The sequence below is a fragment of the Pseudorasbora parva genome, chromosome 10, assembly GCF_024679245.1.
Source record: "Pseudorasbora parva isolate DD20220531a chromosome 10, ASM2467924v1, whole genome shotgun sequence".
Taxonomy (NCBI): Eukaryota; Metazoa; Chordata; class Actinopteri; order Cypriniformes; family Gobionidae; genus Pseudorasbora; species Pseudorasbora parva.
Window position 1 is genome coordinate 18,091,539 of NC_090181.1, and position 17,775 is coordinate 18,109,313.

The 17,775-nt window shown below is 42.8% G+C and overlaps 1 protein-coding gene across 1 annotated transcript in view; it reads right to left on the reverse strand.

Moving 5' to 3' along the window:
• LOC137090835 (doublecortin domain-containing protein 2C) overlaps positions 1 to 17,775 on the reverse strand; it is a 48,431-nt gene that overhangs the window by 22,162 nt on the left and 8,494 nt on the right. The window contains exon 7 of the mRNA XM_067454783.1: positions 2,393 to 2,486. Coding sequence (XP_067310884.1) covers positions 2,393 to 2,486 — 94 coding nt within the window. The remainder of the gene's footprint in view (positions 1 to 2,392; positions 2,487 to 17,775) is intronic.

Sequence of the window (17,775 nt, forward strand, 5' to 3'; positions counted from 1 at the left end):
TATAGCCTAACTATGACATTATAGTTTTCTTTAACCCTTTGTCCAACGAAATTAAGCGCCGCCGCATTTTGTTCCTTCGTGACAGCGGGAACTCACTCTGTAATTTTTTGCCACATGATACAGATAGCCTAGGTGATATGCATAATTATAAACTATAAATGTTCGACTTTTATGTCACAATAACAACAAATATTCTGGGAATATTGTTTATGCACTTCAAAATTTCCAAACGCTGTCTTAATTCATTTTTTTATTATTAGGCTAATAACAATTGTTTAAAAGCATTTCTAAATTCAGTTATTTCCAAAAAAACGAAATTTCGAGCCAAAATAACGAAATGGTAAAAACTACCACCATGCAAATTACATTTAGCCCTTCTCTCGCTACAACCCGACTGGGGAACGAATGAGCTAAATGTTCTAAATAAATATGCACATAGCCTAATAATAATGATAATTAAAAATTAAATAAACTCAAATATTCTACAATGTTGCTTATAGACAAATTAGCCTACAACCATAATGATTGAGCTATAGCCTATTTCAAGTTGTTAGGCTGCAGCACTATGCCTAAGGGAAAAATCCAAACTTCAGTCTATTTTAACGAAATGTAGGACAACAGATAGAATATATCAGAAAATATCACATCTAATATAAAATATCTCTCCAAGAGATTATAATAGCCTACTGGGTTGCACAGTGACGCCGACTGGGTAGGCTACAGCATTTACCGTTTCTGAGGGCAAATGTTGCAGTGCGTTGATCTGCCAGTCTCTTAAAAGGAAGATTACAAACGGCGAACACTACAGTGGTTAGCTTGACGATGTGAGTACAGAAAGCATTTACTTTAATTCCTAGACAGTTTGTCTCCTTGCTGCTTCTTGATTCTCGTGACTAGTGAGCTGGCTGACAGGCGGTTGTCATGACAATGATGTAGTTTAAGGCGGCACAGGTTCGCGTTCATTTACACTGAATCAAAACCGCTTCTATGTCGCCTTTGATACTAGGGGCCGAGGTGGGTCAGACCCGGCATAATTAAAGTCTGCTTTAATGCGGCATCGCGTCTTTACACAGAATTTTGAGCAGACACAGACCCGCGTTAGACCCGCCTTAACTCGGCTGTGTAAAGATGCCTTAATAAAGGCTGGTTTAAAGCACTAATGACATTTTCCCATTTTTCTAATCTAAAGTGAGAATTATTTACTCCTAATAACCAATGAACAATTCCTTTCCTACGAGCTAATTAAACAATAAAATTGTGTTAATTACAGTGACAATGAATGAAGAACTCACTATTTGTATATAGTATATTAATATATTAATGTAGACATTATAATAAATAAACTATGAATTAAATAACTTATAGTTTGTTAATGATGTGTAAGTGCATGATTACTGTCTACTTATAAAGTGTCACCCAATGTAATTTATTCCTGTGATTATAAAGCTGAATTTTCAGCATCATTACTCCAGTCTCCAGTGTCACATGAATCGACATGATCCTTCGGAAAATTATTCTGATGTGATGATTTGGTGCTCAAGAAACATTTCCTTTTGTAACAAACTGTCACTTTTGAACAATTTCATGCATACTTTCTAAAATCTTAGTGACTCTGAACTTTTAACATAATTAAAATAACATATAAATTATATGTTAACATAATTAACATTTCATTTATTATGCTCGGCTGATAGAACACACTGTCACAAATAAAGGTTGCGAAAAAATATTACGATATAAGTCTTTAGTATGCAACAGAGTGAGAGAGACTTGGTGAATGAAAGCAAAAAAACAGAAAAATATAGAGGGAAAAAAATGAAATGTGGAATGAGAGAGATTTTTCATGAATAACTTATGAACATTTTGATTACCTATCAATAAAAAAAATGGAAACATTTTGTTTTCTCTGGCATAACAAGGCACTTGCATACATTTTAAACAAAATGGCCTGATTTAATTTATCTATGATTTAAAGCCCTTCGCGGGATTTGAATCCATGCTGAGCTTTAATATTCCTCTCACAGGACGGCATTCTATCCAAGAATGAGAGCGTATTTCCCTAATGTAGGTGGGCTTTAGAGAACAGCCTGTCAATTCAAAGCAATTTGTGGCGCACACACGCCTGTGCTTGCTGTATTGCGCTGTACACATGCAAGAGTACAAGATCCCTCTTTTTTGCCACTCTCTCTCACTCCCTTAATCATAAATGCATCACAATCACACAGCAGAGAAAGATGAAGCGAAGGGAGGAGAAAATAAGACTTCTACAAAAACAACAGCCACAGTGCCTATCAGCAATTATGTAAAACGCCTGTATCTGGCGAAGGAAGAGCAGGGAAATGGAACTCCAGGGAGACAGAAGGAAATTCGTATCACAACTTGCCACACTCACCCGGCGTAGCGAAGAGATCTGGGATATTTGTGCCCTGCCCAGGCTGTTTGGTGTAAAAAACGGAGCCGGCGACGTCCACTCCTGGTTTAGCGAACTAAGGGTAAAGAAGGCAATCTTCAAATAAAGACCTTACATGGCTTTGATTCGATCTGATGCTTAAAGTGTGTCTACAATCCGCTGATAACAAGAAACAACTGTGTTTCGAGCACAGCTCGTTCTTCCTCTTTTACTCTCTTTTTCACATTTTCCATTGACCTCAATTTTTCATGAGCTGATATGCTTTGTAGCTCCCCAGCGACCGGCACGGTATTGAATTCATCTGGTTCCAATACATCCCATGCACAACCTATCAATCACCAGAGAGCACAGCAAACTAATCATTTATTGATGAAACAGGGCAGCCATGAATTTCTAACTGCAATAGTCTTATTTATCAAGCCAGATCAAACAATGAGGATCCAAACAAGCTTTAAAAAAGAGACTTGTGGGGGAATAACTTATTTTTCAGCAGACAGCAGACAGTTATTGATGATGAAAAAAGAAGACTGGGGCACTGGAGACACAGAGAGAGACAGAACAGTGGGAAGAGGAGTTTAGAGTGATGCTTTGACAGCAGGATGCATGTCTGAATTAATACTCCCACAAAAGGTAATTTTCTTCCAGCAGGCAGTGCATACCGGATCCACCATTGGGAGCAAGGTGAGCCATTTCTGGCACAGTGAGGGAAAGAGAAGGCTTAATACATTTTTCTCCAGCTCTTGCCACTGTTAGTTGGCTCCATGGAGAGGCAGCTTGGGGGTACTTCACTGATCTCCGTCTTCCAGTGGTACACACTTCGAGCAATGGTGTTTCCAAGCCCACTAACATGGGGCCTGGGGAATCGCTGAATATTTGTTCTATTCACTTGCTTTTTTAAAGCAAACTCTGCCTGACATCCTTTTGAATTTGAACAGCTGTTGGTGGGCAAAGGAGAGCTAAAACAACAGCACTGGCAAAAGTTCTGCTGGAATTTAGTAAGTCATCAAAGTTTTCAGGATGAACATGCGTAATTCACTTTCTGAAACCTTTAACATAATGCTGTAAACTCATAAAATCAAAAGGGCTGTTGTTAAATAAGATATTTAAATATATATATTTATATTACTGAGAGCAAGAGAGTTTTGCAAGTGAGTCAATTGTCATTTAATCCCAGCTTCAGTCCCAACGGACTCGCACTCAACCCGTTCACTGATCGTCTGATTCATGTTTTCTTATTCACAATCTTAAAACTTGGAAATAATGCTGTAAACTCATGAACTCAAGAGGCTGTTGTCAAAAATAAGACATAGAACTATATTACTGAGAGCAAGTGAGTTTCTGAAGTGCTCAAAGTCAATTTTCATTTAATCCCAGCTTCAGACAGCCTCCCAACAGACTCACACTCGGTCCGTTTACTGATCGTCTGATTCATGTTGCACAAAATGGCCAACACCACTCAAAAACTAGACGTTCCAATCTGATTGGCTGGCTATGCAATTTCAATAGTCCACTGAGGTTCATAAGTCTGTCTGGAAACAAAGACATGTTTAGAAGGTACTGGGTTATACAATGAGTGCTTTTCCAGACTAAATTACTGAATTTATCTGGATGTGATCCCAGGTTTATGCCATCCAATCTTTGGAAAATATACTTAAGAGATTTGTTTAAATTACTTAATAGAAGGTAATCCTATGGTGGCCCAGTAGTGCAGCCGTACTGAATTAAACCACAACACAACGAAATCGCCACAACACAACAGAAACAAGGCACAACACAACGAAATCACCACAACACAACGAAATCGCCACAACACAACGAAATCGCCACAACACAACGGAAACAAGGCACAACACAACGAAATCACCACAACACAACGAAAACGAGCAACAACACAACGAAATCACCACAACACAACGGAAACAAGTCACAACACAACGGAAACAAGACACAACACAACGAAAACGAGCAACAACACAACGGAATCGCCACAACACAAAGAAATCGCCACAACACAACGGAATCACCACAACACAAAGAAATCGCCACAACACAACGGACTCACCACAACACAACGGAATCACCACAATACAACGGAATCACCACAACACAACGAAATCGCCACAACACAACGAAATCGCCACAACACAACGGAATCACCACAACACAACGAAATCGCCACAACACAACGAAATCACCACAACACAACGAAATCACCACGACACAACGGAATCACCACAACACAACGGAATCACCACAACACAACGGAATCACCACAACACAACGAAATCGCCACAACACAACGAAATCGCCACAACACAACGAAATCGCCACAACACAACGAAATCACCACAACACAACGAAATCACCACAACACAACGGAATCACCACGACACAACGAAATCACCACGACACAACGGAATCACCACAACACAACGGAATCACCACGACACAACGGAATCACCACGACACAACGAAATCACCACGACACAACGAAATCACCACGACACAACGAAATCACCACGACAACGAAATCACCACAACACAACGAAATCACCACAACACAACGGAATCACCACAACACAACGAAATCACCACAACACAACGGAATCACCACTACACAACGGAATCACCACAACACAACGAAATCACCACAACACAACGAAATCTCCACAACACAACGAAACCACCTCGACACAACGGAATCACCACAACACAACGAAATCACCACAACACAACAAAATCGCCACGCCACAACGGAATCACCACAACACAACGAAATCACCACAACACAACGAAATCACCACAACACAACGGACTCACCACAACACAACGGACTCACCACAACACAATGCAATCATCACAACACAACGAAATCGCCACAACACAACGGAATTACCACAACACAACAGAATCACCAAAACACAACGGAAACAAGGCACAACACAACGGAATCACCACAACACAACGAAATCGCCACGACACAACGGAATCACCACAACACAACGAAATCACCACAACACAACAAAATCACCACAACACAACAAAATCACCACAACACAACGGAATCAAGCCATAACACAACAAAATCGCCACGACACAACGGAATCACCACAACACAACGAAATCGCCACGACACAACGGAATCACCACAACACAACAGAATCACCACAACACAACGGAATCACCACAACACAACGAAATCGCCACAACACAACGGAATCACCACAACACAACGGAATCACCACAACACAACGGAATCACCACAACACAACGAAATCACCACAACACAACGGAATCTCCACAACACAACGGAACCACCACAACACAACGAAATCGCCACGACACAACGGAATCGCCACAACACAACGGAATCACCACAACACAACGAAATCACCACAACACAACAGAAACAAGGCACAACACAACGGAATCACCACAACACAACGAAATCGCAACGACACAACGGAAATCACCACGACACAACGGAATCACCACAACACAACAGAAACAAGGCACAAAACAATGGAATCACCACAACACAACAGAATCACCACAACACAACGGAATCACCACAACACAACGAAATCGCCACAACACAATGAAATCGTCACAACACAACGAAATCGCCACGACACAACGAAATCGTCACAACACAACGAAATCGCCACAACACAACAAAATCTGAATTTATCTGTATGTGATCCCAGGTTTATGCCATCCAATCTTTGGAAAATATACTTAAGAGATTTGTTTAAATTACTTAATAGAAGGCAATCCTACGGTGGCCCAGTAGTGCAGCCGTACTGAATTAAACCACAACACAACGAAATCGCCACAACACATCGGAAACAAGTCACCACACAACGAAATCAAAACAACACAACGGAAACAAGACACAACACAACGAAAACGAGCAACAACACAACGAAATCGCCACGACACAACAAAATCGCCACGACACAACTGAATCACCACAACACAACGGAATCACCACAACACAACGAAATCACCACAACACAACGAAATTGCCACAACGCAACGAAATTGCCACGACACAACAGAAACAAGGCACAACACAACGGAATCACCACAACACAACGGAATCAACACAACGAAATCACCACAACACAACGAAATCACCACAACACAACGAAATCACCACAACACAACGAAATCACCAAGACACAACGAAATCACCAAGACACAACGAAATCACCACAACACAACGAAATCACCACAACACAACGAAATCACCACAACACAACGAAATCACCACAACACAACGAAATCACCACAACACAACTGAATCACCACAACCCAACTGAATCACCACAACACAACGAAATCACCACAACACAACTGAATCACCACAACCCAACAAAATCACCACAACACAACGAAATCACCACAACACAACGGACTCACCACAACACAATGCAATCATCACAACACAACGAAATCGCCACAACACAACGGAATTACCACAACACAACAGAATCACCACAACACAACGAAATCACCAAGACACAACGAAATCACCACAACACAACGAAATCACCACAACACAACGAAATCACCACGACACAACGGAATCACCACAACACAACGGAATCACCACAACACAACGGACTCACCACAACACAATGCAATCATCACAACACAACGAAATCGCCACAACACAACGGAATTACCACAACACAACAGAATCACCAAAACACAACGAAATCGCCACAACACAACGAAATCGCCACGACACAACGGAAACAAGGCACAACACAACGGAATCACCACAACACAACGAAATCGCCACGACACAACGAAATCACCACAACACAACAAAATCACCACAACACAACAAAATCACCACAACACAACAAAATCACCACAACACAACGGAATCAAGCCATAACACAACAAAATCGCCACGACACAACGGAATCACCACAACACAACGAAATCGCCACGACACAACGGAATCACCACAACACAACAGAATCACCACAACACAACGGAATCAAGCCAGAACACAACGAAATCACCACAACACAACGGAATCGCCACAACACAACGGAATCACCACAACACAACGAAATCACCACGACACAACAGAAACAAGGCACAACACAACGGAATCTCCACAACACAACGGAATCGCCACGACACAACGGAATCGCCACAACACAACGGAATCACCACAACACAACGGAATCGCCACAACACAACGAAATCACCACAACACAACAGAAACAAGGCACAACACAACGGAATCACCACAACACAACGAAATCGCAACGACACAACGGAAATCACCACAACACAACGGAATCACCACAACACAACGAAATCGCCACGACACAACGGAATCACCACAACACATTGGAATCACCACAACACAATGGAATCACCACAACACAACGAAATCGCCACAACACAACGGAATCACCACAATACAACGAAATCACCCCAACACAACGGAATCACCACAGCACAAAGGAATCACCACAACACAACGGAATCGCCACAACACAACGGAAACAAGGCACAACACAACAGAAACAAGGCACAACACAACGGAATCACCACAACACAACAGAATCACCACAACACAACAAAATCACCACAACACAACGAAATCGCCACAACACAACGGAATCGCCACAACACAACAGAATCACCACAACACAACGAAATTGCCACAACACAACGGAATCACCACAACACAACGAAATCGCCACGACACAACGGAATTGCCACAACACAACGGAATCACCCCAACACAACGAAATCGCCACAACACAACGAAATCGCCACGACACAACGGAAACAAGGCACAATACAATGGAATCACCACAACACAACGGAATTACCACAACACAACGAAATCGCCACAACACAACGAAATCGCCACAACACAACGGCGGAAATGCTCCCGACCACGAGGGGGCTCTCGGAGTGCAATAAAGTTAGTTTTCCTTGCCGTTGCTCTATAGATTGGCCAGTTTTACATAGATATAAACACTACGATCAGTTTTAATTGTGTAACCACTGTATATCGACATAAAATATCAACTTAAAATCACCTACATGCATTATAGCTTCATATTTATACTTGAAAACGCTTTTACACGCTGTCGCGGCGCTTGATGCCCAAGGGAACGTCTGCTAATTCCACCATACAGTTGAAACATTTTATTTGTATGAATTAAAAGTACTTATAACATTTAAAAACAGACATGTTAAAATTCCACAGCTTTGTTGTATTCTAAAAAACTGACTCAATGCAGGGGCGGAGTGGCCATCGGCAGAATCGGGAGAATTTCTGGTGGGACACCTTTCCGCTCATAAATTGGGCTGGCAGACTCATTCGGCTGCTTCATTTTTCTTTTCTCTTAATTTTCTCTGTATGTCTATATGTGTTTAGCTACTGTGTGACTGATATAACAGCGCCGCTAATTACACTAGATTTCAATTTAAAGCAGCGCATGATCATCAGAACATACATTTAAAAAATGCCGCTTTCTGTTGTCAGAGTGCTCTCTCAAAACAAAATCGTAATTGAATGCTGTGGAGAGAATAAGCTAATCGCAGAAGGATAAAATGGATAGTAAAAAGTTGCCAGGGGGAGCTGAAAAAGCCAGGTTAAAAAAAGAAAGGCGTTGGAGGATGACGTGGTCAAATGTGCCAAACAAACAGATATTTTTTTTCTAGACAAACGAGCACACAGAACATAGTGACTCAAGGTAACTTACAGAGACTATAGTATTATATGTAAAGTTACATTTATGCATTTGGCAAACACTTTTATCCAAAGTGACTTATCAAAGGATTTTTTTTTATGCAGATCACTGTTTTTATTTTAAATATCTGTTTCAATTAATTTCAGTGATTTTAGCCTTGGGACTTTCCTATTTCTTCTTGAATCATGTAATAATAAATAACAGGATAGTAAGAACAGATCTGATCACTTAATTTTTCAAGGTTCCACCACGGTTTGATGTGGGATGGGAATGGGGTCCTGGGCTCCCTGGGTGAAAATGGGTCCCACTCCGCCCCTGACTCAATGCATAACATTGGAAATTGAACATTTAAACAAAAACAAAAAAAGTAATTTTAATTCATAAAATTATACGTTTCAACTACTTGATGGGAATGGGCAGACGTTTAGGCCGGGGACACACTGCAAGCGTGCTGTGAGTGTCTCGGCTGCGTGGCGTGTCCTTTTGTATTTCGGCTCTCATGTTAACCGGTTAGAGCTTGCATACTGCCTATGTCAGCCGCGCAGAAAACACGTGCATGCTTCAAATAGAAGAGACGCCTATTTTTCACGCGACACGCTAGCGTGTTGGAAGCGTTTAGGCAAAATAGCATAGGAAAACATGTTTATATGCCATTTTGACACAAATACATATTAATAAATGACATTTTCATGTTTGAAAGTCTGTAGGTTAACATAAATGCAGAGATAGGGCAAATTGTAATAATAAAAAACAACATAGTTATCAATTTTGAAATATTAAACCTGTCAATACAGAACGAAATATTGTGTAGCCTATTTTGCCGTCAATACCATAGATATGTATGGCCAATAGGCAACTGCCGACGTTGTCTTTGATGTATCAATGGGCAATATATTTATATTTAACATGAAATATAGGGCTTCCCTGTACATTAATAGCAGTAGCAGCGCCGCGTCAGACACGCTTCTGGTGTGCAAAGACAGAGAAAACGCCAGGCAGCCGCCTCGCGGCTGACACGCAGCAGAAACGCCACACTTGCAGTGTGTCTCCGGCCTTAGGAGAGTAAAAGTCGCAAGTAAAAACTTTCACGAGTATAAATATGAAGCTATAATGCATGTAGGTGATTTTGAATTGATATTTCATGTCGATACAATGATTACACACTTAAAACTGATCATAGTGTTTATATCTTTGTAAGGCTGGCCAACCTATAGAGCAATTGCAAGGACTGCAATAAAATAACTTTATTGCAGTCCGAGAGCCCTCTTGTGATCGGAACCTTTGTGTTGTGGCTCGATTCTGTTGTGTTGTGGTGATTTCGTTGTGTTGTGGTGATTCCGTTGTGGTGATTTCGTTGTGTTGTGGTGATTTTTTTGTGTTGTGGCAATTCCGTTGTGTTGTGGCGATTTCGTTGTGTTGTGGTGATTCCGTTGTGTTGTGGCAATTCCGTTGTGTTGTGGCGATTCCGTTGTGTTGTGGCGATTTCGTTGTGTTGTGGCGATTCCGTTGTGTTGTGGTGATTCCGTTGTGTTGTGGTGATTCCGTTGTGTTGTGGCTCGATTCCATCGTGTTGTGGTGATTCTGTTGTGTTGTGGCGACTTTGTTGTGTTGTTCCTTGTTTCCGTTGTGTTGTGGCAATTTCATTGTGTTGTTGTTTAATTTAGTACAACTGCACTACTGGGCCACTGTATAATCAAGATAGGCCTACTCAAAATCAGAACTATATTGTGCATGTTTATTATTAGGTTATTGGACACAAGCGCCCATATGTTGGCCCATGGGCCTGCTGGTCTGAAAACAAGATTTATTTAGGCGCATTGTTGGCGCGTTGCTGTTTTTAGGCAACTGAATATTACCAGAGGTGGATAGTAACTAAGTACATTTACTTGAGTACTGTACTTGAGTATCTGTACTTTACTAGGGTTTTATTTTTTCTGGAAACTTATGACTTTCACTTCAATACATTTGAAAGACAAATATCATAATTTTTACTCCACTACATTTCTATCAAGGTCCTCAAAGTTGAAAGTAATTTCTGTGGCAGCTCTGGAAGTCAGTGGATGATTTTTTTTTCTTCTTTAAAAGGTGTTTGGGTTTTTGCAGAAAGCCTTTCAGGAATCACTCTTGTAGTCACGTTAAATTCAATTATTTCCCAGCATTTTTTGAACACTGATTTATAGTTTATAGCAAAATGGAAGAAGATGGATGTCAAAATGTTCATTTTGGCGAGTATTCGCATAAACAAAGTTGATTATGTTTTGAGTGAAGGTAAACAGTTGGGAGAATATCAGAGGTGTATCAGTGTATTGGATCTGTGCATTCAGCCTTAAAGTGACAGCAGCTTTGTAAAGAGCGTTGTAACTTTTATACAGTTAGTCGTATGCTAGTATGTCGGATGGAGCATCACTGACTGGCTTAAACCATGATAGCATAGTGTGCATTTATACAACAATAATAAAGTAATGTGTTGACATTAAAAAGGAAATTTACTTTTGATACTTAAGTACTTTTGAAAACAAATACTTCTGTGCTTTCACTTAAGTAAAAATCTGTTTTTACTTACTTAGAGTAATATTTGACCAGTTATACGTTTACTCAAGTAATGAAGTTGTGTACTTTGTCCACCTCTGAAAATTACTGTGGCATTGACCAACAAAAACCTAGTCTAAAATCAATAGCGCACTATTTTTTGTGTTATTTAAAGGCCATGTTAGTAATATGCGCCTATAGGCAGGTGCGCACAATCTGCTCATTACACACACAGGGATATGCAGCGGCACACAAACATTTTAAAATATTAAAAATAATTTCCTCTCTGGATAAGCATTCAGTCTTTCCGCTCACAAATTTCCACATGTAAATAGCAAATCTGCCATGGTGCAAGCACAACCAGCTTTTAAAGGGAATGGTAGATGAGACTATAATTTGTTTATTGCATGTTATGCCCAAAACACACCCATGACTCAATAAGAGACTAGGTACAACCCTTTTGGACCATGTGTCTGGCGCCAACCATTTTTTCCTCTAGCAAAAGTGGGTTTTTATCTATTATTGTGCTATCTATGTATCGGTTTCAGATGAACCCACCTATAAAAGGCATGAAAAAAACTAAATAAACTGTAGTTGGTCACTTTACATGTTGGTCTGATTTCCCTTTTCTCATCAAGTGTGCAATTCTTGACCAGACTTTGCTGTCTTCACGTGCCTAAAAGACATCTAAAAATGTCTCAGTTTCCACTTCTCGAGTCGTAATTATGAGTTTGTCACATTCAGGTGCTTTGTTGTTGGAAATAATATGAATCATGGAGGCAGGGGTAGCAAGAATATCCAGTGCTGTTGCGCCCAGAGAATCGTCATCACCTTTCACTGCGCTAGATAGTCAGACAATTCTTGAATTTCAATCAAATAAATGGGTTTTGCATACAATACATTCAGTGCACCAAATGGATATTTGTATATGTAAATATATGACCGTAACACCAATAAGCCAGTGTAGATGTTTGTGGGTAAAACAAATAAAACTTAACAGTCACTACAGCAATAGTTTTCTCCAGCATTTTTAAAGTTTATGCCCGCCCTTAACCGGAAACTTGGTAATCAAAATGATCTCAGAGTTTCCCAGTCATAAATATGACTTGAGAGGCAGTTCGTGTCCAATTTCCAGCTAGGAAACTTGCATTCATGATAATTGTAATACACATGACAGCAGCATAATCTGCAATGTGGACCAGACTTTCTGCACACAGATAAAAGTCTGGCTAAAGCAGTTTCAATGTACGATTTATCTTTATGACTGTTGCTTGTCAGACTGTCGGCGAACATGTCAAATTAGAGATCAAAGACTCCCGATTTTGGCCTAGGATCAGAGGAATCTTTTAGGATTCTCAACATTTGTCGTGGCCAAAATTGTACAGTGTGAACCTGGGTTAAGTGAGACTAGTTTTCATTCAACAAAGGCGTTTAGTAGAAAGTCTCAGTTGAGTTTATAAGGTTAAAAGTAAGTAGAAAAAGCCTATATTGTCCATTTGATAGGCCAAATGAGGCTTGCCTAAGGTTTAATCATTTTAAACAGGACGACACCAAAACCAGGTGTAAATGGTGTTCGAAACATCTGCATGTTAGTATTAGGTATTAACTGCAACAAGTCTCAGTTGACCATTTGTAATGGGATCTGCCGATACGGCTCTTGATACCAGGCTTCCACAAGGCCTCGGAACGGGTTGTAATGTCCTACTAACTGAAGCATGGAAGTACAGCATAAGCTGGGGGATGGGAGCTTCAAACCAGAGCGATGTGATAATGACTCTGGAGCCAGGCATGGAATACCCCCCGATGTTTCAGCGAAACACACCCCCTGCCTGAGCAGGACAGGCCTGACAGAGAGCAGCTGGATGGGTCTCAACCAATCCCCTTGAGAAACCAATGTTTCTTCAAAACAGGAAGCCTCCGCAGGGACAGCAGCAGGTCTGACATGAGCAAGTCATTGGAGATACGAGAAGACAGCTTCGCCCTGCAGTGGCACAGAAAGGGTCTGAGACAGCTTTACTGCCTCTGCATGTCACAGATATGTGGCAAGGGGTACAAGGGGTGTGATCATCTTTGTCACTGTTGCACTTTTCCACCCATGTCAACTTTGCTGACACCTAGCTCAACATCTGTTAGGCCAGTAGGAGAATAAACAGCAAATGCTGTGCTACTGCTTTCATCTGCCAGTGCAGTGCCAACTCTGTCACATGAAAAAAAACAAAGAAAAAAAACAACAACTACTGAGATTTCTAATAATACACAGTCCCCTCCATGCAGTTTACATAACAATACAATATAGACTTAAATATATACTGTATAGATTGCTTGAAGAAGATGAGACAGATTCATATGTACTTCAATTTCATTATCAACATTTTGATAATGAAATTGAATTACGGAAGAATATATTGGAATGACATCATACAGTGGATAATGTAAGCAGCCACAACATGGATAAAAGAATGTTTTTTGGAAGAGGTTGTTGATTTGAGACTAAAGATGAGTCTTTGTCTCCCTCATGTGGTAAATACAAAATCTGTAGAAAGGATGCTATGAAGAGGAAATATCATTCTTAAAAGAAAGCATGCAGACCTTATGTAATTATATAATTTATGTTTCCTTTTTTTATACAAAGTTCTTTTGTTATAACCTTTACATTATGTTTTGTATAAAATATTAAGGCCTTTGGAAAATTAATATTTTTTATATAATTATTTATTTAAACTTCCTTTCAATGTTTTAATTTGTCTTATGCTCACAAAAGCAGAATTTTTTTTTTGATTGATTGCAAATTATAATGATGATTTGATAATTACTGGAACTGATTTTTTTTTCAGTTCAAAGTGTTTACTGTCATTTTAATTGAAAGGTAAATAATTTATCATATAAATAAATATTATGACATCAATTTATTATATATATATATATATATATATATATATATATATATATATATATAATAAATATTATGACATCAATTTATTATATATATATATATATATATATATATATATATATATATATATATATATATATATATATATATAAATAAAATAAATTGATGTCATAATATTTATTTATATTATAAATTATTTACCTTTCTATATATATATATATATATATATATATATATATATATATATATATATATATATATATATATATATATATATATATATATATACTGTATATATTCAAATGTTTTGTAAAGAATTTTAAATGCATAAAATACAATTAAATTCAAGCATGCAAACATACGTCTCCCGAGTTCTAAATGTTCTTAAGCTCATGAGAAACAAATGAAATAAAATGCATCAAATTATTTATCTGCTCTGAATTACTATTACATTCATTCTCTGACGGGAAAACTAATATGTATTAAAGTGTTTGTTTACCTCTCAGCTGTGACAAGTCTCCCGAGCTCTCATCAGCGTCGCCCTGGCAACTCATTGCAAACACCTGCAAACGATCAGCACGGGCCGGATCGTCACAGCTGCAGGCCATCAGGCCCGGACATAAAGGCCTTCATTCTGGGACACCAGTTTGAGCACGATCTCCATGCAGCACTACGCTAATCATTGTCTCTCTCTCTCACCCAGACTGCAGCCTGTGACGCTCCGGCCACCTCGCCGCACCCACGTCACCGCTAGCACCAGGGCACCAGGAAGAAGGACACCACCAGCGCACCTGCACCTAAATCACCACGTTTGTCACTGTTCAGACCAATAAATCCACCCTCTGGGGGCTTTGCACCAATTTCATTGTTGCGTGATCCTTCACCCTGCCACACTGGTGGAGAATGCGGGCAAGAGCGTGAAGGATCACCAACCACCCCCTCAACACTGACATTGTTTTTTCTCACCCACGCAGTCAACAGGATCGGAGAAAAAGGCGGCGCTCCTCCCCCATCATGGACGACCTTATCAAGTGCCTTACCGAAGTGAGTTTGCGACAGCAACAGATCACCGAACACCTGATGGCTCGTCAGGAAAAGCTTGAAGAGGAAGTCGCCGCTCTCCGCCTCACCCCTGCCCAGCGCGTTCCGCTGCCTGATCCGCGCGTCCGCGCAACCCAGCTGCTGCCAAAATTAACCAGCCATGATGACATCGAGCTGTTCCTGCAGCTATTCGAGACCACGGCGGTTCAGGAGAACTGGGACCGGAGCGACTGGGCGCGGTTGCTGGGACCCCTGCTGACCGGTGAGGCACAACGAGCCTACTTTTCACTGCCCACTGAGAGGGCTGACAACTATGATGCATTAAAAAGAGACATCCTCGGACGCCTCGGGCTGTCGTCCATTTCAGCAGCCGAATTGTTTCACGAATGGGAGTACAAGCCTCGTCGCCCAGCCCGCGCCCAGGCCGCTGAACTCTCCAGACTGTCCCGACACTGGCTGCTCGAGGGAACAACCACCGCGGGTCAGGTGGCGGAGCGCGTAACGATCGACCGTTTGCTCCGAGCTCTCCCGCCGCCCACCAGGAGGGTGGTGGGAATGACGAACCCAACCACCATCGGCGAGCTCGTCGAAGCCATCGAGTTGGCGGAGGCGGCGATGCACCGCGACCCTGGGGAGCGAGCGCCGTTTTTCCCCCGGAGGGTGGTCCAGGAGCGACGCGCGCCGGAAGGTACCCAGCGCGCAGTACACAGGCCTGCGGCTCCCGGCCCAATCGATGAGCCGATGCCCACGGAGGAACCGGGCACACCGGTACGCGCATGGTTGGCTGGCTGCACCGTCCATCTAGAACCGCCCCGCGGAGCCCCACGAACGGAGGTGAAACTCAATGGGCGGCCGGTTCTGGCCCTTCTGGACTCGGGGAGCTCGGTCAGTCTCGTCGAGGCCGCCATCCTACCGCCCCAGAAGAACTCCAAAGCCCAGCTTCCTATCACCTGTGTACACGGCGACACTCGTCGTGTCCCGGCCCGCCGAGTGACGATCTCCGCTGGCCCGGGCACCTGGCCGCTGGAAGTGGGAATTGTGAAGGACCTTCCCGTGGCCGTACTCCTCGGACGGGACTGGCCGGGCTTCGAAGAACTGCTTCAGACCTCCGCCCAGCCAGCCAGCCAGGCCGGGAGCCGCCCCCGAGAGCGACGCGGTCGGAGAAGGAGGAAGACCCAGGCCGCTCTATGGGCATCGGACAGCGGGAGAGATGGTGAGTCCCCCTCCCAAACTCATAACGCCGTTTTTGATGTCTTCCAACAGGTCCAGGGAGGGGGCTCCTTGGCGAAGGCCCAGCGGGAAGATGACCGCCTCAAGAACTGCTGGACTCAGGTCCGGGCAGTCGACGGCCGGGACCATCTCCCAGCGCCCCATCCTCTCCCGCATTTCATCGTTCGGAACGGCCTGTTGTACTGTGTCGCCCAGCGGAGGGGGGAGGTCAAAGAGCTCCTCGTGGTGCCGAGGACCAAGACGGAGGTGATCATGGACCTAGCCCACGGCCATCCGGTGGCCGGCCACCGGGGAGTCGCCCACACCATCCAGCGGATCCGGGACCGGTACCACTGGCCAGGCTTGGACGGAGAAGTGAAGCGCTTCTGTCAGGCCTGTCCGACCTGCCAACGGACCGCACCACGAGCTCCTCCCCCCAGCCCGCTCGTTCCGCTTCCCATCATCGGGGTACCTTTCGAGCGAATCGGGATGGACCTGGTGGGGCCGTTGCCTAAGTCTGTCCGGGGACACCAACGTCATCCAGCACGACGTCCGAACGCCACCAGGGGTCATCGTGAGGCGGCGGCCCTATCGGGTCCCAGAGGCTCGGAGACAGGGCGCACTCCCCGCCCACCCCTATGTTCCCCAAGGTACACCACTAACTTTAATTACAGGACCAGCGCGACGCTTAGGGGGGGGGAGTGTGACAAGTCTCCCGAGCTCTCATCAGCGTCGCCCTGGCAACTCATTGCAAACACCTGCAAACGATCAGCACGGGCCGGATCGTCACAGCTGCAGGCCATCAGGCCCGGACATAAAGGCCTTCATTCTGGGACACCAGTTTGAGCACGATCTCCATGCAGCACTACGCTAATCATTGTCTCTCTCTCTCACCCAGACTGCAGCCTGTGACGCTCCGGCCACCTCGCCGTACCCACGTCACCGCTAGCACCAGG